General features: G+C 51.4%; 1 protein-coding gene across 1 annotated transcript; it reads right to left on the reverse strand.

Moving 5' to 3' along the window:
• Nucleotides 1–2,009: 2,009 nt before the first annotated feature.
• LOC142734251 (opioid-binding protein/cell adhesion molecule homolog) lies at nucleotides 2,010–25,006 on the reverse strand. Its single transcript, XM_075849564.1, has 6 exons — nucleotides 24,718–25,006; nucleotides 12,914–13,039; nucleotides 6,885–7,019; nucleotides 6,404–6,524; nucleotides 3,509–3,660; nucleotides 2,010–2,465 (listed from the first exon to the last, which is right to left on the reverse strand). The coding sequence occupies exons 1-6, from the start codon at nucleotides 25,004–25,006 to the stop codon at nucleotides 2,368–2,370; spliced, it is 921 nt and encodes a 306-aa protein (XP_075705679.1). The 3' UTR covers nucleotides 2,010–2,367.
• Nucleotides 25,007–25,330: the final 324 nt, after the last annotated feature.

Here is a 25,330-nt window from a genome sequence, read left to right on the forward strand (position 1 = left end):
GGTACCACAAATGGGAAGTTTAGGGGCGATTTAGTGAATTCGTTTAAAGTGCTTTCCCACCACAGACTTTTATAGCAGAGCAACTATAGAAAAGTCATAGCCATAAGGCCTCGTTCACACATTGTAGGTTTGGTCAGTATTTTTATTATTATTTTTAAGAAATGATCAGGGGTGGGTGCATATAAGAGAAAAAGTCTAAATCATGACATAATATTGTCTGTGTTTAGGATCCACGCCTGGTTTTTGGTTTACAAATATTGATGGAAAAAACTGTGTGAAGGAGGCCTGAAAGCCTGACGTGGTTCTTGTAATGCCGATGGGTGCGGGCCGTCAGGTTTACTCACCTCCTGACGGCCAGAGCCATGGATCAGGGAGCGCTGGCCCGCTTCTCCTCGAGACGCCAGCACACACTTCAGCTTCGCTCAGCCGTGTCCCGTGAGCGCTTTCCCGCTCTTAAAGGGCCAGTGCGCGCACCTGAATTGAAGAACCAAATTAGGCCATGAGCACCCTGGACTATAAGAAGGGCTCTGCTCCTTCCTGCTTTGCCTGAGGGTTGTTATTACCTATGTTAGTCTTGCAAATGGTTCCCTAATTGTCATCCAGTTCCCAGTGTTTCCCGTTCCTGCTACCTGTATCCCGTGCTATCCTGGTCCAAGTGCCGTATAGAGTTGGAGTCGTGCTGCGCTGAGTACCACGCCTGGTGCCTGCCAGAGTCTCATCCGAGCCTGCCTTGCTGCTGTCCGAAGTTGCCACAGGTACACCTATATGAACTATAGACTTTGACCTGTGTCCTGTTGGCCAGCTGCCATACCATTAAGGGGGTACAGCCCAGTGGGTCCACGCACCCAACGTGACAGTTCTGACTGCTCGGAAAGTTACACCACAGAGTTTACATTACACCCCAGTCATGGGCATGATGTCACCATATTGCCACAAGCTATTCGGGGAAATGCCTCATGTTTAGAGTGTGTTTGTGCGTTTCCAGTGCCGCTGACTATTTGCCTGTATTCCTGTACGGTGCGGCACACATTGGCGGTGATACTGGTAGATCGGCCCGGTTTGCTGCATCATCGCTTGGCACAATGTAAAAAGAGATCAGCAGCTACAAATATCAGACTTTATTGACACATCACAGGATTACAACCATCCGACTTTCCTTGACTAGAAAAGTTTACAAACTCTGTGTAACATGCAGCGATCTGGCCGTGTCGGCATTGAGGAGCACGGATTTGACACGCCAGCCTCCTACGGTTCCAAAGAGCCAAATGAAAAGATCCCAAACTCCGTTTCTTCACAATACACCAAACGTGCTCCTCCATAGAATCAAACTATTGCTGCAATGACCGAGCGCCGCAGAGCATTACACTTCCCAGTCCCTGCCGCAGTCTGTGACCTGTTTGCTGCAATGCTCTGCCACTGATTGAACACAATTTTACTTACAGTCCTTGAACGGTGGGACAGAAAAGCACATGGTGGAATCCTAAGGACAGGGCGGGTGCTGCAAATCATGAAGTGGCACTGCGATAATAATGCGGGAACATAATCGCCAATTCTCCACACACAAGACCCTAAATGACGCTGCATGTGCTTGATACAATAACCATCAATATTTAGGAATGTGACTTATCAGTCCACTGTTCCCCGGCCACCTCTACAGGCTCGGTGTATAATCTATACTGCACAATGAATCACTGCAGATATGACCAGACGGACTTACTGTACAGGGGTGGATTGTGACGACAGTGCGGAGAACAGAAGGAGGCTCAATTACAGACAGAGAGGGGGAGTAAAGGACTAGATGTGGGTGGGTGGGTGCACTGGTGGATTTTGTGGTCCTTTAGTGGCAAGGATTATGTGCTGTGCGGTCAATCATCTGGTTACAGGAGACGTCACATCCAGAGATCCTCTTGCCGGGGCCGGAGTTTTTCCTGTAGGTCCAGTAAGTTCCCCCGGCTCTAGTGTGTCCAACTGTACGTGTCCCTCCTTGTGGATTTATCTTTGGGGCACCAGCTCCGGTAGAGGGTTATGCTCGTGCCATGGAGGGCACCGTACTTTAGTAACCAGGCAAGTTCATTCTCCTCCCCCCAAACCCTCTCAGATCCTTACATGCCTGCAGAGCATCACACAGGGATTTACAAAGACACCAACACAAGAAACCAGCTCCAGCTCCCCCGGACATCTGGGATTGAGATCAGCGATCTGCTCCAATAAAGGCGTCAATCTCATGAAATAACCCCAGGGAGGATGAGAAGGGTCGAAGCGTCACCCACAATGTTTGAGAGGAGTTTCTCCTGTGGGGTGGGAGAAGAGGACTATTGTTTTCCAGATGTCTCGCCACAGCCCCCACCTCCACGCTATCCGGCTTCATCAAAACTTCGTGAGGGAATAGAGGATGGAGCACCAGAGGCAGGTGGCAGCCAGAGTGGTGGAGGCCGAGCTGCTCCTGTTCTGCACGGCCCCGGGACCTGAGGGGAGAAAGTTTCCATTAACAATGCAGAGCAGTAAATCCGGCACCAGCTCGCACTTCATGAAGGGGACAGTAAACTAAATGAACTTGTCAACTCCCCAAACAAAACCACATGAACAAAGGCTCGTTGTGGGAGCGAAAGTAAAAGGATCTATTTACTGGCGGTGACGCGGAGCAGCGGCGCCGGCCCGTGAAAAGGAGAAGACGACAAGTTGTCGTAATTGAAACGAGAGGCAGAGTCTCCTCCATAATTGTATTTACTGATGTGTGTTAGAGGGAAGCTAATTGCTTCTCCGCTTCCTACCCGACATGCAAATAAATTCCTGCTGCAAAGATGAGGCCGAGTCTCCTCCACTGAGATCCATGAATATCCGGGGCCCCGCCGTGCACAACCGCAAACCATGGCTAATAAATGTGCTTCTTATGAAACGATCAGTCCTAGGAAACGTTCCTACAACTTCTTCTATGGATAATCGCTCTTCTTACAGATTTTAATGGGCAAAAAAAGTGGCACACGGAACGAGGCCACGTAAATACCGTTCTATAAATGATACATATATATATACATATACGTCATATAACCGGCTCCCTTACATGCTGAGAGTGGATTGGCCACTCGTGAACACACTGCTGAGCAACGGTGAATGTGATTGGGTAAAGAAGACCAGGACACGAAAAGGGTCAACGTGGACCAAAATATCTTCTAACAGAACATGAATTACCACGGAAACGGTAACAAAGCCACAAAATGTGAAGATCTTTACAAATCTCGACCGACCGACCGCACGTAACACCCGGTTTGGACGGCGCAGGTGGAGTGGACTGCGCAGGTGGAGCGCACACGGGACTGCACTTTTTTCAGTGATACCTACAGTATTTCTCTTCATTTTGACCGTGTCTCATTGTCTCCATATGAAATGCCCGGCGCAAATGATGTAAACCTGCTGACGTTTAGTGAAATGACGTAAGTGGTACGTTATCGCCATTATTACAGTGATTAGCTCGTGTTTGGGGCGCCACCTCCCACATATTGTCACTTACCGTACAGGATGACGCTGGCGTTGCTGTTCCCCAGTTTATTTGAGGCCACACACGTGTAGTTGCCGTAGTCCTTCTCAGATACGTTGAAGAAGCTCAGGACGGACATGTGGTCTTTGTTCTCGATCCTCACCCCTTCCAGTCCGCTGGATAACCTGCAGTGAAGCACGGACATGTTACATCTAGAAACCCTCCCTAGTTCATGTGGCTCCAGACCGGCACAGAATCTCTAAGAGCCGTCACCGGAGCTTCTGAGGCCCCGGCAGATAGCGCTACACCATACAGCACACAGATCTCAGCTGCTGCATCACCTCACAGGCCCAGGGCACTGCAGGGAGTCTCACATCTGACAGTCTGGACTGTAGATTGTAAGCTCTTGAACAGATTATATCAATGCATATTATAGATTAATATAAAGGGACTCTGCAGGAATCCGGACGCATCAGGGATAATGAAGCCACGGTGCGATCCTCAGATTCTGCAACAGACCTTGGGGGTCGGGGAAAACAATGAGTGCAGCCTGGCCCACATGGAACAATGATGTGTGACCCCCAGCTGCATGGTCTATCAGGGCTCATGGGTTCCCATCATGTTTGGGGCTCATGCTCTGCGTGCACGTTTGGGTTTATGACTTGGCTCTTCCTCTATATACAGTGTTCTCAGCAGGGGCTCTGGGCTGGTTAACTCTGACCCCTCTCCCTTCCTAACCTGGTCTCCTGCCCATGTTATATAGAGAGAGAATGCTGGCGCATCTGCCGGGGACTGTGAGGTGATATAAATGATGATAAAGCCCCCCCCCCCCCCCCTCCATTCCTATTATAAACACATTTTTGCCGTAAACCGCAGTGATTTTCCGTAAAGTCCTTGCAGCAGCTGCGGTTCACATTTGGCCAAGGCTCAGAATCAAGATGCCAAAGAAAAATGCTAATACCCAATAAACGATTCAGCAGCGGCCGCAGAATGTGAATTAATTCTTGACGCCAAAAATGGACGGAGATGCTTTCTATACATGATGTCTCATCCGTCACGCACAGTGCGGATCGCAGGATAAGATGGCGACCGGGGCAGGACAGGCGCGTGATGTGGCACTGAAATAAACCTCATTCTGAAAAATACTTTCTGGATCACAGATCAAAAGAAAAAAAAAACAGGTAGATCTTAAAGTTCTTCTAAAGCGACCTTATATCCCAGACCAGAAAAAAAGAGGTCCCCCTCTCTCTACCCGCCATGCTCTCACTCTCTACCCGCCATACTCCCCCTCTCTCTATCCGCCATGCTCTCACTCTCTACCCGCCATACTCCCCCTCTCTCTATCCGCCATGCTCTCCCTCTCTCTACCCGCCATGCTCTCACTCTCTACCCGCCATACTCCCCCTCTCTCTACCCGCCATACTCCCCCTCTATCCGCCATGCTCTCACTCTCTACCCGCCATACTCCCCCTCTCTCTATCCGCCATGCTCTCCCTCTCTCTACCCGCCATGCTCTCACTCTCTACCCGCCATACTCCCCCTCTCTCTATCCGCCATGCTCTCCCTCTCTCTATCCGCCATGCTCTCACTCTCTACCCGCCATACTCCCCCTCTCTCTATCCGCCATGCTCTCCCTCTCTATCCGCCATGCTCTCACTCTCTACCCGCCATACTCCCCCTCTCTCTATCCGCCATGCTCTCCCTCTATCCGCCATGCTCTCCCTCTCTCTACCCGCCATACTCCCCCTCTATCCGCCATGCTCTCCCTCTCTCTATCCGCCATTCTCTCACTCTCTACCCGCCATACTCCCCCTCTCTCTATCCGCCATGCTCTCCCTCTCTCTATCCGCCATGCTCTCACTCTCTACCCGCCATACTCCCCCTCTCTCTATCCGCCATGCTCTCCCTCTCTATCCGCCATGCTCTCACTCTCTACCCGCCATACTCCCCCTCTCTCTATCCGCCATGCTCTCCCTCTCTCTACCCGCCATGCTCTCCCTCTCTACCCGCCATGCTCTCCCTCTCTCTACCCGCCATGCTCTCCCTCTCTCTACCCGCCATACTCTCTCTACCCGCCATGCTCTCCCTCTCTACCCGCCATGCTCTCCCTCTCTCTACCCGCCATACTCTCTCTACCCGCCATGCTCTCCCTCTCTACCCGCCACGCTCTCCCTCTCTCTACCCGCCACGCTCTCCCTCTCCAACCACCATGCTCTCCTTCTCTCTGCCATGCTATTCCTCTCTCTAGCCGCCTTGTTCCTTCTCTCTATCCGCCATACTCTCCCTCTCTCTACCGACCAAGTTCTCTCTCCAAAAACAGTGCCCCCCCCTCCTCCCCATGATTGATTATATTGCAGCTCATATTAGATGCAACAATGGACAGGGGCAGCACTGGTGTATGGAGGAGCAGTGTTCCTTCTAATCTTTGCAGTCTTTATGACCAAGGCTCTTGAATGTTTGCCCCAAAATGTTCATGTGATCTGCTCACAATCCCCTGAAGAGCTGGTATGGTGGATCCCCTTAGATCCACACTTCCTGACAATGCTCTTGTGATCGTGACCTTTATTTCATGAGGATTTTACTCTGTTCGGAACCTGGTTAATAAAATACTCCTCTTTTATGGAGCCTAAAAAGTCATAATCTTGTGCTTGGTGGTATTGGGGCTGGCGCAGAATATTCTGAGTCCCGTCCCATTACAATATCCATAGTAAATAATGGCCCCTTCACACAATTATGAGATCGCAGCGTAATCTCCGGTGATTGACCGTACTCGGTAGCCGCGGTTATGTGGGACTCCGCTGCATCAGTTTGATTTCATCCAGGGCATTTCTGGTTGATATTTTTCTATCCTTATTATGTGTATGAATTCTATGAGAGTTAGTAGTAATATTGGGAGTTGTAGTGCATCAAGAAGAAAAAACACATTACCTGCTTTCTTCCTTATACCATTGGAACTCGGCCAGCGGAACGGCCAGGGCGGAGCAGCGCAGGGTTCCCTTCTGTCCAACCGATGCCCCTGTGTTTCTGGTATCGGAGATGTAGGGAGGATCTGTGGGGGTAATCAAAAGTATAAACATTAGCTGATAGAACGTGGTTGTGCACTATCCAGGGGGTGAATACTTATGCAGTCACCAGCCCTCATGGTAAATTATAATAACTGGCATTCACAAAGCACCAACATAGTTTGTGGAGCTTTACAGCCGGGGAAAGTGTCAATTCCTTCGTAAAGCTGTACCCTCCTTATATGACCCTATATAACATCTACTGTACGAAGGAGCCGCCCTGCTCCCCCCACTGGACGGGTTTCTTCAATGGTTTATTATCTTTTCATGTCCTTAATGTGACAGGTTTTTGTCTCCTGTGACTTCTGACTTGAACCCATTGGACACTACACGTGGAGCATACTCACAGTTGACCGTGACTGTAACGTGCCGCATCGCAGGGGCTGCCACCTCATTGGCCGCGCTGCATTCATATTGGCCTGACTGTTCTCTTGTGATTCCAGAAATTTCCAAATATTCATCATCACTCACAAACCTATGAGCTAGAAAAAGAAAGAGCCGGTAACAATCCACTGCATTGAATGTGATCGAGTGAGGTCGGCTGATAAGATCGGGGATATAGTGGGGGGGGGGGATGTGGACTATATTGGGGAACAGTGTGACCTGAGCAGTAAGAGGGGGAGGGGAGGACTTGGCAGTTCTGGAATCGGTCTTCATGCACATTATCCCAGACCTGCCCAGCGTAACTTCAGAGGATCGGCCAGGAAAGGGTTAGACGTACGACACAACGCTGCATATTCCATTTCTGTCTGATGGTCAGTGGAGTGAATTTATTGTCGGTGCAGGGAGGATGCAGCACCAGAGGGACAGTAACTCATCGCCTGACTCCGATTCCGGGATTAATTACAATTCTGAACAATCTGTAGTTACCAAAAAAAAGGAAATGTCCTGAGAGGAACCGTTCAGTGCCGAGAACAAACGGAGCATCAGTCACAGACCTGCCACCCCCTCCCCTCAATATAAAAAGCACCAGCTAAGAAACACGGCCCATACACCCTGAGGCCTGGACAGAGCCTCCGTAATGTCTCCGGGCAGCCTGCACCTTACTGGTCATGACGGGACCACCACGTACTAGATGGACGATGTCTCCACAGACTGTTGGGGGGGGGGGGGGGGTGAATTCAGGGGCACCTATACTTCATGCCAGGACCACCACGTACTAGATGGACGATGTCTCCACAGACTGTTGGGGGGGGGGGGGGGTGAATTCAGGGGCACCTATACTTCATGCCAGGACCACCACGTACTAGATGGACGATGTCTCCACAGACTGTTGGGGGGGGGGGGGGTGAATTCAGGGGCACCTATACTTCATGCCAGGGTTTTTCTTTGGTTATATATTCTAATAGAACAGAATAAGGTGCAGGACGCATCGCTGGAAATGTTTGGCATCTGCAGGTTGGAAAGACAGGGACAGGTGAAGGTTTACAAGGACTGGACTGGAGCGTCCGATTATTAGAAGAGATTTCCAGCCTCCGGCCAGCGCTGCAGCTTCTATAATCACCACATCTGTATATTGAGTGACTCCGGCCCGGTCTTGTATGTTCACTCTGCGGCTCCAGCCTAGTAATGGATCATAGGTTCCACCATGTGCTCCACGTTGATATCTTTATGCAGTCGCTGCAGATTTGGTGGTTGAATCACCTGTTCCCGACATCTTGGAGCTTTGTTGGATGAGATCTTGAGACTTATCCGTGATTAGAGGAGACTGAAATCATCATCTTCATGAGCTGTGGATGATGAGTGATGTGGGACATGGAGCATTATCCTGCTGGAAGTGGTGATTAGAAGAGCGAGGCCTGTGCCCATTGCAGTGTCTTGATTTTTGCTGATATAAGTGGTGTCCATTGAGGTCATCTGCTGCCCATTAACCTCTGCCAAAAATCCTAGGAGATGATGTTCTCTCCGCTCGCTCCAACGATCCTTCCATGGTCACATCGATTTAGCTATTCACCCCACCATGTTGCACTGAGTGGGGGGCTGGAGCTGATCATTTGCTGGAGTCAGTGCCTCATAGAGTGGAGCTTCAACAATCAAATATCCGAGCCCTGCACCATGCCAGGAGATGCCAGCCTTGTGCAGGACATGGCGACCCCCTCCTTAGCCTCTCCGGCCTCTTAATTCCCCGCTCTCATTTGCCTCCATGTCTAAGAGCCGGAGCCTCGCTGTGACTTTACCGAGTGACAGAATGGGGACAGCAGACACAGGAACCCTGGTGCCGGCAGCTCAAGGGAACTTGCAGAGAAAGGAGAGTGGAAATAGAAATGTGTAGAGTTTTAATTAGATCTTACACTTAATATGCAAATGTGCGGAGGGTTTAGAGGAGCTAATTAAGCAGCAGATAGAAGACAGAGCCGCGAATCTGGAGGCCTCCGGAAGGGGATCACCGACTGAGGGGCACAGGTACATTATGACATGGGGGTCGTGGGTGCCGGCTGAGATTACGCCTGATTATCCATGTTCACGTGGATGTACGAGCTTGTCTGTAATGACAACCCCAGGCTCCAGCTCTATCCCTCGTTATCTGACCTTGCTGTGAAGTTACTTGGTATAATTACAGAGATTAAATATTATGCTCCAATTAAAACCGACCACCAAGGGAGCAGCAAGAGAGGCGTTTGTTAATCTCTACACGAAGGAACCAAATGAAAGCTTCATCTCCACAGCAGCTGAGAGTTCAGGGACACAACACCCTCCCTGTATACACCCAAAATACACCGACATCAGCGTCCACGTACCTGCACCATGATCAAAACTCTGCACGACTCCAGTCCAGGAACAACGTACCACAGTATACACAGCATATATATGTTCCCTTTTGTTATGTCAAGTTGCATAGTCGCATCCATGTCTACAGCGTGCATACAGGCGCATCTATCCGTGTCTACAGCGTGCATACAGTCGCATCCATCCGTGTCTACAGCGTGCATACAGTCGCATCCATCCGTGTCTACAGCGTGCATACAGTCGCATCTATCCGTGTCTACAGCGCGCATACAGTCGCATCCATCCGTGTCTACAGCGTGCATACAGTCGCATCCACCCGTGTCTACAGCGTGCATACAGTCGCATCCACCCGTGTCTACAGCGCGCATACAGTCGCATCCATCCGTGTCTACAGCGTGCATACAGTCGCATCCATCCGTGTCTACAGCGTGCATACAGTCGCATCTATCCGTGTCTACAGCGCGCATACAGTCGCATCCATCCGTGTCTACAGCGTGCATACAGTCGCATCCACCCGTGTCTACAGCGTGCATACAGTCGCATCCACCCGTGTCTACAGCGCGCATACAGTCGCATCCATCCGTGTCTACAGCGTGCATACAGTCGCATCTATCCGTGTCTACAGCGCGCATACAGTCGCATCCACCCGTGTCTACAGCGTGCATACAGTCGCATCCACCCGTGTCTACAGCGCGCATACAGTCGCATCCATCCGTGTCTACAGCGTGCATACAGTCGCATCTATCCGTGTCTACAGCGCGCATACAGTCGCATCCATCCGTGTCTACAGCGTGCATACAGTCGCATCTATCCGTGTATACAGCGTGCATGCAGTCGCATCCACCCGTGTCTACAGCGTGCATACAGTCGCATTAGTCTCTACAGCATGCATAGTCGCATTAGTGTCTACAGCGTGCATAGTCGCATTAGTGTCTACAGCGTGCATAGTCACATTAGTGTCTACAGCGTGCATAGTCGCATCCATCCGTGTGTACAGCGCGCATACAGTCGCATTAGTGTCTACAGCGTCCATACAGTCGCATCCATCAGTGTCTACAGCGTGCATACAGTCGCACCCGTGTCTACAGCGTGCATACAGTCGCACCCGTGTCTACAGCGTGCATACAGTCGCACCAGTGTCTACAGCGTGCATACAGTCGCACCAGTGTCTACAGCATGCATAGTCGCATTAGTGTCTACAGCGTGCATAGTCGCATCCATCCGTGTGTACAGCGCGCATACAGTCGCATTAGTGTCTACAGCGTCCATACAGACTCATCCGAGTCTACAGCGTGCATAGTCGCATCCATCCGTGTGTACAGCACACCCGTATCTACAGCGTGCATACAGTCACACCCGTATCTACAGCGTGTATACAGTCACACCCATGTCTACAGCGTGCATACAGTCGCACCCGTGTCTACAGCGTGCATACAGTCGCACCCGTGTCTACAGCGTGCATACAGTCGCACCCGTGTCTACAGCGTGCATACAGTCGCATCCGTGTCTACAGCGTGCATACAGTCGCACCCGTGTCTACAGCGTCCATACAGTCGCACCCATGTCTACAGCGTGCATACAGTCGTACCCGTGTCTACAGCGTGCATACAGTCGCACCCGTGTCTACAGCGTGCATACAGTCACACCCGTGTCTACAGCGTGCATACAGTCACACCCGTATCTACAGCGTGCCTACAGTCGCATTAGTGTCTACAGCGTCCATACAGTCGCACCCGTGTCTACAGCGTGCATACAGTCGCACCCGTGTCTACAGCGTGCATACAGTCACACCCGTGTCTACAGCGTGCATACAGTCACACCCGTGTCTACAGCGTGCATACAGTCACACCCGTATCTACAGCGTGCCTACAGTCGCATTAGTGTCTACAGCGTCCATACAGTCGCACCAGTGTCTACAGCGTGCATACAGTCGCACCCGTGTCTACAGCGTGCATACAGTCGCACCCGTGTCTACAGCGTGCATACAGTCGCACCAGTGTCTACAGCGTGCATACAGTCGCACCAGTGTCTACAGCATGCATAGTCGCATTAGTGTCTACAGCGTGCATAGTCGCATCCATCCGTGTGTACAGCGCGCATACAGTCGCATTAGTGTCTACAGCGTCCATACAGACTCATCCGAGTCTACAGCGTGCATAGTCGCATCCATCCGTGTGTACAGCACACCCGTATCTACAGCGTGCATACAGTCACACCCGTATCTACAGCGTGTATACAGTCACACCCATGTCTACAGCGTGCATACAGTCGCACCCGTGTCTACAGCGTGCATACAGTCGCACCCGTGTCTACAGCGTGCATACAGTCGCACCCGTGTCTACAGCGTGCATACAGTCGCATCCGTGTCTACAGCGTGCATACAGTCGTACCCGTGTCTACAGCGTGCATACAGTCGCACCCGTGTCTACAGCGTGCATACAGTCACACCCGTGTCTACAGCGTGCATACAGTCACACCCGTATCTACAGCGTGCCTACAGTCGCATTAGTGTCTACAGCGTCCATACAGTCGCACCCGTGTCTACAGCGTGCATACAGTCGCACCCGTGTCTACAGCGTGCATACAGTCACACCCGTGTCTACAGCGTGCATACAGTCACACCCGTGTCTACAGCGTGCATACAGTCACACCCGTATCTACAGCGTGCCTACAGTCGCATTAGTGTCTACAGCGTCCATACAGTCGCACCAGTGTCTACAGCGTGCATACAGTCGCACCCGTGTCTACAGCGTGCATACAGTCGCACCCGTGTCTACAGCGTGCATACAGTCGCACCCGTATCTACAGCGTGCATACAGTCACACCCGTATCTACAGCGTGCCTACAGTCGCATTAGTGTCTACAGCGTCCATACAGTCGCACCCGTGTCTACAGCGTGCATACAGTCGCACCCGTGTCTACAGCGTGCATACAGTCGCACCCGTGTCTACAGCGTGCATACAGTCGCACCCGTGTCTACAGCGTGCATACAGTCGCACCCGTGTCTACAGCGTGCATACAGTCACACCCGTATCTACAGCGTGCCTACAGTCGCATTAGTGTCTACAGCGTCCATACAGTCGCACCCGTGTCTACAGCGTGCCTACAGTCGCACCCGTGTCTACAGCGTGCATACAGTCGCACCCGTGTCTACAGCGTGCATACAGTCGCACCCGTGTCTACAGCGTGCATACAGTCGCACCCGTGTCTACAGCGTGCATACAGTCACACCCGTGTCTACAGCGTGCATACAGTCGCACCCGTGTCTACAGCGTGCATACAGTCGCACCCGTGTCTACAGCGTGCATACAGTCGCACCCGTGTCTACAGCGTGCATACAGTCACACCCGTGTCTACAGCGTGCATACAGTCGCACCCGTGTCTACAGCGTCCATACAGTCGCACCCGTGTCTACAGCGTGCATACAGTCGCACCCGTGTCTACAGCGTGCATACAGTCGCACCCGTGTCTACAGCGTGCATACAGTCGCACCCGTGTCTACAGCGTGCATACAGTCGCACCCGTGTCTACAGCGTGCATACAGTCACACCCGTGTCTACAGCGTGCATACAGTCGCACCCGTGTCTACAGCGTGCATACAGTCGCATATGTATCTAAGTTATTTAGACTGATATTCACAAATACTTACATTTTCCAGAAAAATGTTTCCACGTTACTGCTGGTTCAGGTCTGCCGGCCGCCAGGCAGCGGAGGGTCACAGTGCTCCCCTCATTGACTGTAATATTTGAAGAGATGTTTAGGATTTGGGGGGGAACTGTAGGAAAACAAAAGGAAAAAGTGTTAACTAATGAAGTGGATAGAAATCCCCTGTAACCTATAGAACTGCCGGACTGTGTCCTGAATCGGTCTGATCCCGCACGTCTGCCATCATAGATGCATTGGATAAGGACAGTGTCTGCTTTAATGCATCTTTGATGACAGGTCTGCGGTCAGGAGCGGAGGTGGCGCAGGTATTCTGCAATGTTGGTTCAGAGGAAGGCAAAGCCTCCATGAAGCAAAAGACAAATTTCGCCATCTTAGGGAAAAATTCTTTCCCGACTCCACTATGGCAATCAGAACAAATCCATGGACCAACAACCCATCTCCAGTTATCTAGTGACCATAACTTGTAATATTATCACACTCAAGAACGACATCCAGCCCCCTCCTGAATTCACAATTACAACTTTCTCTGGCAGTTTTTCATAATGCGACTTCTCTTACAGTAGAGGTTCCATAGTGTGACCGCTCTTACAGTAGAGGTTCCATAGTGTGACTGCTCTTACAGTAGAGGTTCCATAGTGTGACTGCTCTTACAGTAGAGGTTCCATAGTGTGACTGCTCTTACAGTAGAGGTTCCATAGTGTGACTGATCTTACAGTAGAGGTTCCATAGTGTGACTGCTCTTACAGTAGAGGTTCCATAGTGTGACTGCTCTTACAGTAGAGGTTCCATAGTGTGACTGCTCTTACAGTAGAGGTTCCATAGTGTGACTGATCTTACAGTAGAGGTTCCATAGTGTGACTGCTCTTACAGTAGAGGTTCCATAGTGTGACTGATCTTACAGTAGAGGTTCCATAGTGTGACTGATCTTACAGCAGAGGTTCCATAGTGTGACCGCTCTTACAGTAGAGGTTCCATAGTGTGACTGCTCTTACAGTAGAGGTTCCATAGTGTGACTGATCTTACAGTAGAGGTTCCATAGTGTGACTGCTCTTACAGTAGAGGCTCCATAGTGTGACTGCTCTTACAGTAGAGGTTCCATAGTGTGACTGATCTTACAGTAGAGGCTCCATAGTGTGACTGTTCTTACAGTAGAGGCTCCATAGTGTGACTGCTCTTACAGTAGAGGTTCCATAGTGTGACTGATCTTACAGTAGAGGTTCCATAGTGTGACTGCTCTTACAGTAGAGGTTCCATAGTGTGACTGCTCTTACAGTAGAGGCTCCATAGTGTGACTGCTCTTACAGTAGAGGCTCCATAGTGTGACTGCTCTTACAGTAGAGGTTCCATAGTGTGACTGATCTTACAGTAGAGGCTCCATAGTGTGACTGCTCTTACAGTAGAGGCTCCATAGTGTGACTGATCTTACAGTAGAGGCTCCATAGTGTGACTGCTCTTACAGTAGAGGTTCCATAGTGTGACTGTTCTTACAGTAGAGGTTCCATAGTGTGACTGTTCTTACAGCAGAGGTTCCATAGTGTGACCGCTCTTACAGTAGAGGTTCCATAGTGTGACTGCTCTTACAGTAGAGGTTCCATAGTGTGACTGCTCTTACAGTAGTGGCTCCATAGTGTGACTGATCTTACAGTAGAGGTTCCATAGTGTGACTGATCTTACAGTAGAGGCTCCATAGTGTGACTGATCTTACAGTAGAGGTTCCATAGTGTGACTGATCTTACAGTAGAGGTTCCATAGTGTGACTGCTCTTACAGTAGAGGCTCCATAGTGTGACTGATCTTACAGTAGAGGTTCCATAGTGTGACTGATCTTACAGTAGAGATTCCACAGTGTGACTGCTCTTACAGTAGAGGCTCCACAGTGTGACTGTTCTTACAGTAGAGGCTCCATAGTGTGACTGCTCTTACAGTAGAGGTTCCATAGTGTGACTGCTCTTACAGTAGAGGTTCCATAGTGTGACTGATCTTACAGCAGAGGTTCCATAGTGTGACCGCTCTTACAGTAGAGGTTCCATAGTGTGACCGTTCTTACAGTAGAGGTTCCATAGTGTGACTGTTCTTACAGTAGAGGTTCCATAGTGTGACTGATCTTACAGTAGAGATTCCATAGTGTGACTGATCTTACAGCAGAGGTTCCATAGTGTGACCGCTCTTACAGTAGAGGTTCCATAGTGTGACTGCTCTTACAGCAGAGGCTCCATAGTGTGACCGCTCTTACAGTAGAGGCTCCATAGTGTGACTGCTCTTACAGTAGAGGTTCCATAGTGTGACTGCTCTTACAGTAGAGGCTCCATAGTGTGACTGCTCTTACAGTAGAGGCTCCATAGTGTGACTGCTCTTACAGTAGAGGTTCCATAGTGTGACTGCTCTTACAGTAGAGGCTCCATAGTGTGACTGCTCTTACAGTAGAGGCTCCATAGTGTGACTGCTCTTACAGTAGAGGTTCCATAGTGTGACTGCTCTTACAGTAGAGGCTCCATAGTGTGACCGCTCTTACAGTAGAGGGTCCACAGTGTGACTGATCTTACAGTAGAGGTTCCATAGTGTGACCGCTCTTACAGTAGAGGTTCCATAGTGTGACCGATCTTACAGTAGTGGCTCCATAGTGTGACTGCTCTTACAGTAGAGGCTCCATAGTGTGACCGCTCTTACAGTAGAGGCTCCATAGTGTGACTGCTCTTACAGTAGAGGTTCCATAGTGTGACCGCTCTTACAGTAGAGGCTCCATAGTGTGACTGATCTTACAGTAGAGGTTCCATAGTGTGACTGCTCTTACAGTAGAGGCTCCATAGTGTGACCGCTCTTACAGTAGAGGTTCCATAGTGTGACTGATCTTACAGTAGAGGTTCCATAGTGTGACTGCTCTTACAGTAGAGGTTCCATAGTGTGACCGCTCTTACAGTAGAGGCTCCATAGTGTGACTGATCTTACAGTAGAGGTTCCATAGTGTGACTGCTCTTACAGTAGAGGCTCCATAGTGTGACCGCTCTTACAGTAGAGGCTCCATAGTGTGACTGCTCTTACAGTAGTGGCTCCATAGTGTGACTGATCTTACAGTAGAGGTTCCATAGTGTGACTGCTCTTACAGTAGAGGCTCCATAGTGTGACTGATCTTACAGTAGAGGGACCATAGTGTGGAAGGGGCCTCTGTATAGGGGACTGACTAATATAGAAGCATTACTCTTGTAACAAAGTGCGAGGTTCATGTGTGGTACTCCTCAGGGGAGGGGCATGCTTGTAACACCTCCCACGCTTGACTGGGTATATAATTCATGCCCTGTGTTGAATGTTCCTGTGTCATCTTCTTTAATTATGGGCACGGCCGGCCGCAGACAGCTGTCCGCATTTACGGGCCGTGCTCTTATTATAAAGTATGGGAGAACAGTCCGTAAAATAAAAAATAGGCCATGTCCAGTTTCAACTTATTAAAAAATGGCGGCATCCGCTGGATATTTGCCATAAGCACAGAAACTGTTACGACTATGGATTAGACAGCTGTAAATCCGTGACTAAGATTAAAAAACAACTGGAAGGCGACAGGTTGTCCCTCAATAGGACTTCTCTCCTCTGCTCTCTCCTCTGCTCTCTTCTCTCCTCTCCTCTGCTCTCTTCTCTCCTCTCCTCTGCTCTCTTCTCTCCTCTCCTCTGCTCTCTTCTCTGCTCCTCCTCCGTAAATTCCCCAATAAAATAACAATTCTGGAGCATTTTTTTTTTATAACTCTACATTGTGCCGTTCCTCTGTTATTCCTCATGGTAATGTAAGAATGAACTTACAACTGAACATTACGATTTGCCTTGTTAATGATGCGTGTCTACACACTGTCCAATCAGTGGTGACGTCAGGAGAGTGGACTTTAAAGCCGACTGCTTATATACAGCTGAGGAACCCGCCGACATTTGTCCCACCAGCCCTCAGCGCATCAGTCCGGGCCGATGGATAGAGGTCAGTAAGGGTTATTACTAGCACTGATGTATAGTGTTAAACTGGTGCACTTAGTGGCTGCAGACAGGAGTGACGGATCTATATACCTGCGACGCGCATCCTACCTCCAGAATATACTGACCCTGCGAGAGCCTCATCAATACCATGTTTTATCCTGAATGGCGGTTTCATAATGTGGTATTATCAGCTGTGCGGGATCAATATGGGATATAATAATGTACAGAGACGCGGCTCCGGTTAACAGCCGGCTGCGGGAACACGGAAAACCGCTCAACCGTCGCCATAATCTCCTCATCATTATGGTAAACAGCTGATCTCACAATCGTTTCCGCGCCTTTTAGAACGGCACGTTTTTCCTGCAGTATGTGAACAAAGCAAAACGGCTTCCTGCTCCCTGCCGGTCCCTTGTAGGACAGATCCGTGTCATCTTGGTCTGTTACCCGCCCTCTCACCTTGATTGCTAATCTTGGCTGATGGAGCTCTGTAATGGTTCATTACCAATTTATAGGGCCAACCTGAATGTGACGACCTCTTTAGGGGCCCCACAGCATGGGCAGGGGGGGCACTATCGTATGTGCACCATGAAAGGCCAGTGCGACCTGAGTGCCGGATCTCGTCATTGGGGAGACTATTTCCTAATAAAGTGAAGTGGAGTTGGGTGAATACACTGAGAACCTCGGATAATACATTTAGGTATTTTCCCTCTAATTTGACATTCCATTATCTGGAAATTACCAGCACCCAATGTAATAAATGCGACAAAAACACTGAGCGCAGCGATTTAATCATTCTTAAGAAGGTTGTATAGAGGCTGTCATGTCAATGTGATATAGAACCATAATGCGAAACAGAGATCTTATTCTGTACCTGTACTGATCCTGAGTTACATCCTGTATTATACTCCAGAGCTGCACTCACTATTCTGCTGGTGGAGTCACTGTGTACATACATTTCAGTACTTATCCTGTACTGATCCCGAGTTACATCCTGTATTATACTCCAGAGCTGCACTCACTATTCTGCTGGTGGAGTCACTGTGTACATACATTACATTACTTATCCTGTACTGATCCTGAGTTACATCCTGTATTATACTCCAGAGCTGCACTCACTATTCTGCTGGTGGAGTCACTGTGTACATACATTACTTATCCTGTACTGATCCTGAGTTACATCCTGTATTATACTCCAGAACTGCACTCACTATTCTGCTGGTGGAGTCACTGTGTACATACATTACATTACTTATCCTGTACTGATCCTGAGTTACATCCTGTATTATACTCCAGAGCTGCACTCACTATTCTGCTGGTGGAGTCACTGTGTACATACATTACATTACCTATCCTGTACTGATCCCGAGTTACATCCTGTATTATACTTCAGAGCTGCACTCACTATTCTGCTGGAGGAGTCACTGTGTACATACATTACTTATCCTGTACTGATCCTGAGTTACATCCTGTATTATACTCCAGAGCTGCACTCACTATTCTGCTGGTGGAGTCACTGTGTACATATATTACATTACTTATCCTGTACTGATCCTGAGTTATATCCTGTATTATACTCCAGAGCTGCACTCACTATTCTGCTGGTGGAGTCACTGTGTACATACATTACTTATCCTGAGTTACATCCTGTATTATACTCCAGAGCTGCACTCACTATTCTGCTGGTGGAGTCACTGTGTACATACTAGTCCCTCTCAATGAATTAGAAGATCATCAAAAAGTTCATTTATTTCAGTAATTCGGCTCATAAAGTGTCACGTATATTCTATGGCTTCATTACACACAGAGGGATCTATTTCCAGCATTGTTTTCATGTAATGTTGATGATTATGGGAACAGTTACTGAAAACCCAAAATTTAGTGTCTCAGAAAATGAGAATATTCTATAAGCCCAATATCAAAATTATTTTTAATACGAAATGTCGTCCTACTGAGAAGTCTGTTCAGTATCTGCCCCCAATACTTGGCCGGGGCTCAGACTCTGCGTGAATTACTGCATCAATGCGGCATGGCATGGGGGTGATCAGCCTGTGGCACTGCTGAGGGGTTATCAATGTGGCGTGGCATGGAGGCGATCAGCCTGTGGCACTGCTGAGGGGTTATCAATGTGGCGTGGCATGGAGGTAATCAGCCTGTGGCACTGCTGAGGTGATATCAATGTGGCGTGGAGGTGATCAGCCTGTGGCACTGCTGAGGTGTTATCAATGTGGCGTGGCATGGAGGCGATCAGCCTGTGGCACTGCTGAGAGGTTATCAATGTGGCGTGGCATGGAGGCGATCAGCCTGTGGCACTGCTGAGGTGTTATGGAAGCCCAGGTTGTATGATATCGGCCTTCAGCTCGTCTGCATTGTTGGGTCTGGGGTCTCATCCTCCTCTTGACAATACCCTATACATTCTCTATGGGGTTTAGGTCGGTGAGTTTGCTGGCCAATCAGGCGCAGTGATCCTGTGGTTATTACACCAGGTGTTGGTACATTTGGCAGTGTGGGCAGGTGCCAAGTCCTGCTGGAAAATTAAATCAGCGTCTCCATAAAGCTGTCAGCGGAGGGAAGCATGAAGTGCTGGGAATGTCCTGCTAGACGCTGCGCTGACTCCGGACCTGATATAAAACAGTGACCGGCACCAGCAGAGGACACGGCCCCCAAACCATCACTGACTGCGGACACTTCACACTGGAGCGCAGGACACTTCACACTGGAGCGCAGACACTTCACACTGGAGCGCAGACACTTCACACTGGAGCGCAGACACTTCACACTGGAGCGCAGACACTTGGACTGACGCTTCTCCACTCTTCCTCCAGACTCCGGGACCTTCCAAATGAAATGCAAAATGTACTTTCCTCTGGACACCGGACTGGACACTGAGCAGCGGTTGTAGTCCCGGGTTTAATCTGCGGCTTCTTCTACTTTATGCCCCATCTGCTTTTTTTTTTTTAAGGCAAACCCCACGTAAGAGCTGCACTTTCTGCAGCGTTGGTCCAGTTCTGCGCTCTGTTCCGATGTCCGGCCGGTCTCAACGTCTTACATCATGTGGACGCTCTGACTATGACGCCCTTTACGCGGATTTGGTGCCCCAAGCTGAACGCTGCCCTGGCCTCATAATGACGCCGATGAATAGCGCTGCTCCGTGTGCGGGTGATGGGAGATCGGGCTCCACGTGTGCGGGTGATGGGAGATCGGGCTCCACGTGTGCAGGTGATGGGAGATCGGGCTCCACGTGTGCGGGTGATGGGAGATCGGGCTCCACGTGTGCTCCGTCCGGCGGCCGTTATGTTCGCACGTCTGTATTAGAGCGGCTCGTTACACGATTGTCCTGTTTATTAGAGCGCGGGTGAACATCTCGGCCCGTGAGACGACCCGATCACCACCAGACGCAATTTTTTTGAAGACGTTCAAGCATCAGTCATGAAGGCTACAATAAAGTCTGCTCCATCATGTTCCAGTATCGGATGGTGCAGCACTTCATACCCAGGAGCAGCGAGGTCTCTGCACTGTGTAGTGGGGAAGTCATTTATAACCGCAGCTCATATATGATCCTCGTACATGATAGTATATATATATGTGTGTGTCGTCCACGGTGTGGGTATCAGGGGGGGGGGGTACTTGGGTCCTCTCGTCTGGATTCGTTAGTTCTTGCTCGGGTTGTACATTTATTCACATTCTCGCTGCAGGAGATGACGGAGAGGATGAGCGTTCAGTTTACAATTAGGCAGAAAGTGAATTATCGGAGCAGTCAGGGCTGTTTAACGTAGAAGAGGAGCGTGATTGTCCGCGACACCAGAGCTGATTGGTTGTTAGCCCTGAGCCCCCTGATTGGTTGCACTTGATTCCCAGCTGATGAGGAACAGATAGAGCTGCGTCTGCTGCGCTCGTCCTGGAGACCACGTTACTATTGCTTTGTGGATTCTGCTCCCAGGAATCATCTTCAGTTATTACCCTCATACCCTGAATCCACAAACCTGGGGGAACCAATGTATCAGCGCCCCCTGCTGTACACAGCAGAGAAGGCAGGAAATCAATGCTGCAGCACTACAACTCCCAGCAGTGCTTCAGCTTCTCTCCAAGATGTGAACTATTGAATGTCTCTCATACAGGAGCCATATTGAGAATCATCTCTGAGAAGTCCAGTGTCAGGCACTCATCCCCAGGGGCCACATTCAGGAGCTCCAGGAGCCAGTATAGAAAACACGGCCCGGCTATTCCCCCTCTGCACATAACTGGGAGAATAATGAAATATTCCTCTCGGTTTGTAGTTTAAGGATTTATTTATGAGGCCGATGTAAACCTCCTCTAGCCTCGATGATGAAGGTTGATGAAGCGTTTCAGATTTCTCTGCTCATAAGATTGTGGAGCGTGAAGAACACGGACAAATACAAGAGGGGGTGAGCCCGTACAAGAGGAGAGGTCATGGGGGGGGGTGAGCCCGTACAAGAGGAGAGGTCATGGGGGGGGTGAGCCCGTACAAGAGGAGAGGTCATGGGGGGGGTGAGCCCGTACAAGAGGAGAGGTCATGGGGGGGTGAACCTGTACAAGAGGAGAGGTCATGGGGGGGGGGTGAGCCCGTACAAGAGGAGAGGTCATGGGGGGGGGTGAGCCTGTACAAGAGGAGAGGTCATGGGGGGGGGGGGTGAGCCCGTACAAGAGGAGAGGTCATGGGGGGGGTGAGCCCGTACAAGAGGAGAGGTCATGGGGGTGTGAGCCCGTACAAGAGGAGAGGTCATGGGGCTGTGAACCCGTACAAGAGGAGAGGTCATGGGGGGGTGAACCTGTACAAGAGGAGAGGTCATGGGGGGTGAACCTGTACAAGAGGAGAGGTCATGGGGGAGTGAGCCCGTACAAGAGGAGAGGTCATGGGGGAGTAAGCCCGTACAAGAGGAGAGGTCATGGGGCTGTGAACCCGTACAAGAGGAGAGGTCATGGGGGGGTGAACCTGTACAAGAGGAGAGGTCATGGGGGGGTGAGCCCGTACAAGAGGAGAGGTCATGGGGGGGGGGGTTGAGCCCGTACAAGAGGAGAGGTCATGGGGGGGGGGGTTGAGCCCGTACAAGAGGAGAGGTCATGGGGGGGGTGAGCCCGTACAAGAGGAGAGGTCATGGGGTGGAGGGGGGGTTGAGCCCGTACAAGAGGAGAGGTCATGGGGGGGGAGGGGTGAGCCCGTACAAGAGGAGAGGTCATGGGGGGGGTGAGCCCGTACAAGAGGAGAGGTCATGGGGTGGAGGGGGGGTTGAGCCCGTACAAGAGGAGAGGTCATGGGGGGGTGAGCCCGTACAAGAGGAGAGGTCATGGGGAGGGTGAGCCCGTACAAGAGGAGAGGTCATGGGGGGGGTGAGCCCGTACAAGAGGAGAGGTCATGGGGGGGTGAACCTGTACAAGAGGAGAGGTCATGGGGGGTGAACCTGTACAAGAGGAGAGGTCATGGGGGGGGGGTGAGCCCGTACAAGAGGAGAGGTCATGGGGGGGGTGAGCCCGTACAAGAGGAGAGGTCATGGGGGGGGGGGTGAGCCCGTACAAGAGGAGAGGTCATGGGGTGGAGGGGGGGTTGAGCCCGTACAAGAGGAGAGGTCATGGGGGGGGAGGGGTGAGCCCGTACAAGAGGAGAGGTCATGGGGGGGGTGAGCCCGTACAAGAGGAGAGGTCATGGGGTGGAGGGGGGGTTGAGCCCGTACAAGAGGAGAGGTCATGGGGGGGTGAGCCCGTACAAGAGGAGAGGTCATGGGGGGGTGAGCCCGTACAAGAGGAGAGGTCATGGGGGTGAGCCCGTACAAGAGGAGAGGTCATGGGGGGGGGGTGAGCCTGTACAAGAGGAGAGGTCATGGGGGGGTGAGCCCGTACAAGAGGAGAGGTCATGGGGGGGGGGTGAGCCCGTACAAGAGGAGAGGTCATGGGGGGGGGGGGTGAGCCCATACAAGAGGAGAGGTCATGGGGGGGGGGGGTGAGCCCGTACAAGAGGAGAGGTCATGGGGGGTAGGGAGCCCGTACAAGAGGAGAGGTCATGGGGGGGGTGAGCCCGTACAAGAGGAGAGGTCATGGTGGGGGGTGAGCCCGTACAAGAGGAGAGGTCATGGGGGGGGGGGGGGTGAGCCCGTACAAGAGGAGAGGTCATGGTGGGGGGTGAGCCCGTACAAGAGGAGAGGTCATGGGGGGGGGGGGGGTGAGCCCGTACAAGAGGAGAGGTCATGGGGGGTGAGCCCGTACAAGGAGAGGTCATGGGGGGGGTGAGCCCGTACAAGAGGAGAGGTCATGGGGGGGGGGGGTGAGCCCATACAAGAGGAGAGGTCATGGGGGGGGGGTGAGCCCGTACAAGAGGAGAGGTCATGGGGGGTAGGGAGAGCCCGTAAAAGAGGAGAGGTCATGGGGGGGGGTGAGCCCGTACAAGAGGAGAGGTCATGGGGGGGGGTGAGCCCGTACAAGAGGAGAGGTCATGGGGGGGGTGTGAGCCCATACAAGAGGAGAGGTCATGGGGGGGTGAACCTATACAAGAGGAGAGGTCATGGGGGGGTGAGCCCGTACAAGAGGAGAGGTCATGGGGGGGTGAGCCCGTACAAGAGGAGAGGTCATGGGGGGGGGGGGTTGAGCCCGTACAAGAGGAGAGGTCATGGGGGGGGTGAGCCCGTACAAGAGGAGAGGTCATGGGGGGTGAGCCCGTACAAGGAGAGGTCATGGGGGGGGGGGGTGAGCCCGTACAAGAGGAGAGGTCATGGGGGGGGGGGGTGAGCCCATACAAGAGGAGAGGTCATGGGGGGGGGTGAGCCCGTAAAAGAGGAGAGGTCATGGGGGGGGTGAGCCCGTACAAGAGGAGAGGTCATGGGGGGGGTGTGAGCCCATACAAGAGGAGAGGTCATGGGGGGGTGAACCTATACAAGAGGAGAGGTCATGGGGGGGTGAGCCCGTACAAGAGGAGAGGTCATGGGGGGGTGAGCCCGTACAAGAGGAGAGGTCATGGGGGGGGGGGTTGAGCCCGTACAAGAGGAGAGGTCATGGGGGGGGGGGGGGTTTGAGCCCGTACAAGAGGAGAGGTCATGGGGGGGGGTTGAGCCCGTACAAGAGGAGAGGTCATGGGGGGGGGGTTGAGCCCGTACAAGAGGAGAGGTCATGGGGGGGGGGGTTTGAGCCCGTACAAGAGGAGAGGTCATGGGGGGGGGGGGGAGTGAGCCCGTACAAGAGGAGAGGTCATGGGGGGGGGTGAGCCCGTACAAGAGGAGAGGTCATGGGGGGGTGAGCCAGTACAAGAGGAGAGGTCATGGGGGGGGGGGGGGGGGTACAACAGCAAAGTCCCAAACTTCACAATTACTGCAAACAAAAGTGACCAGAATGTAAAGAACGATCATTAATATGGTGGAGGAGCGGAGATGCCCCGACTCTATATACAAGAAATCCAGACTGTGGTACTGCATGAATATACGTCTCCGGTACAGCGAGTACAACCTGCAGCATCGGACTGTGAAGTCATCAGTGATCACAGCGCGGGAGTCCGGATCTTACTGGGATTCATTGTCCCTGATCCATCACAGAACGTGGAAGCTGCTGCAGGAGCTCTTCGAAGTGACCGCTACCTGGCTCAATGAGAATAGCGCACACATTCTGACCACAGCGCCCCGGCCTGCAGAACATTGCACCAGAACTGGCAGGACATCGGAAGATCTCGAAATATAAAAACTGCTGGTTATTCTATAGAATCTGATTCACAAGAGAAAAATGACCTAACGGCCAAAACCATCAATTCCATTTACACCCGAGTATTAAATGTAAAGGTAAGACTGTTCCTGCAGACTGACCCCAGTGCCCAGGACCGAATGAGGAGGGTCACACTTACCTTGTACAATGAGGTGCACGCGGGAGGTTTTGGGGTGATTGTCGGTCTGCACGGAGCAGGTGTAGGGTCCCTCATCATAAATGCCCACATTCTGGATCTCAATGCTGTACTGGCTCTTGGTGTTGGCCACAAGTACCACACGGGGGTCTATGGACCACTTGTCATTGCCGGTGTATAAAATGGTGCTGCGGTTCAGCCAGGCCACGCGGGTCACTCTGTTGTCCACCGTGCACCTGCAGAGAGAAGGAGGGAGTCTGGTAAAGAGAAGAACCTTCAATACACTCAACATCACAGAATTGGGGGGGGGGGGGGTCCTCAGAAATCTACGGACACCCTATATCTATAGACAGGCAGCATCTTCACCTGGAGCGGTGTATACGCTGGAAACGACCACACACTTATGGATGCAACATAGGAACTACAAAAAGGGAAGAAACGTACGCTGTTGGTTGACGACTTTGGGCGACATCTGCGATCTTTGGGGCTCAGAGTCTTACACAACCTCATCTGCTCCGACATTTCATACATTTCCCAAATTCCAACCTTTAGGCTGAGTTCACACGGGGCAGATACGCTGCATAAAAGTACGCAGCGCATCCGCCCTGTGCGCCGT

This window comes from Rhinoderma darwinii, unplaced genomic scaffold (assembly GCF_050947455.1).
Source record: "Rhinoderma darwinii isolate aRhiDar2 unplaced genomic scaffold, aRhiDar2.hap1 Scaffold_969, whole genome shotgun sequence".
Lineage (NCBI taxonomy): Eukaryota > Metazoa > Chordata > Amphibia > Anura > Rhinodermatidae > Rhinoderma > Rhinoderma darwinii.

Excerpts from the sequence above, each read along its gene's own strand:
- LOC142734251 (XM_075849564.1), bottom strand. The coding sequence starts at position 25,006 with ATGTTGAGTGTATTGAAGGTTCTTCTCTTTACCAGACTCCCTCCTTCT. Across the intron at positions 6,525-6,884 it reads CGTTACAGTCACGGTCAACT|ATCCTCCCTACATCTCCGAT; the intron begins GTGAGTATGCTC and ends TTACCCCCACAG. Across the intron at positions 2,466-3,508 it reads CGCCAGCGTCATCCTGTACG|GTCCCGGGGCCGTGCAGAAC; the intron begins GTAAGTGACAAT and ends TTCTCCCCTCAG.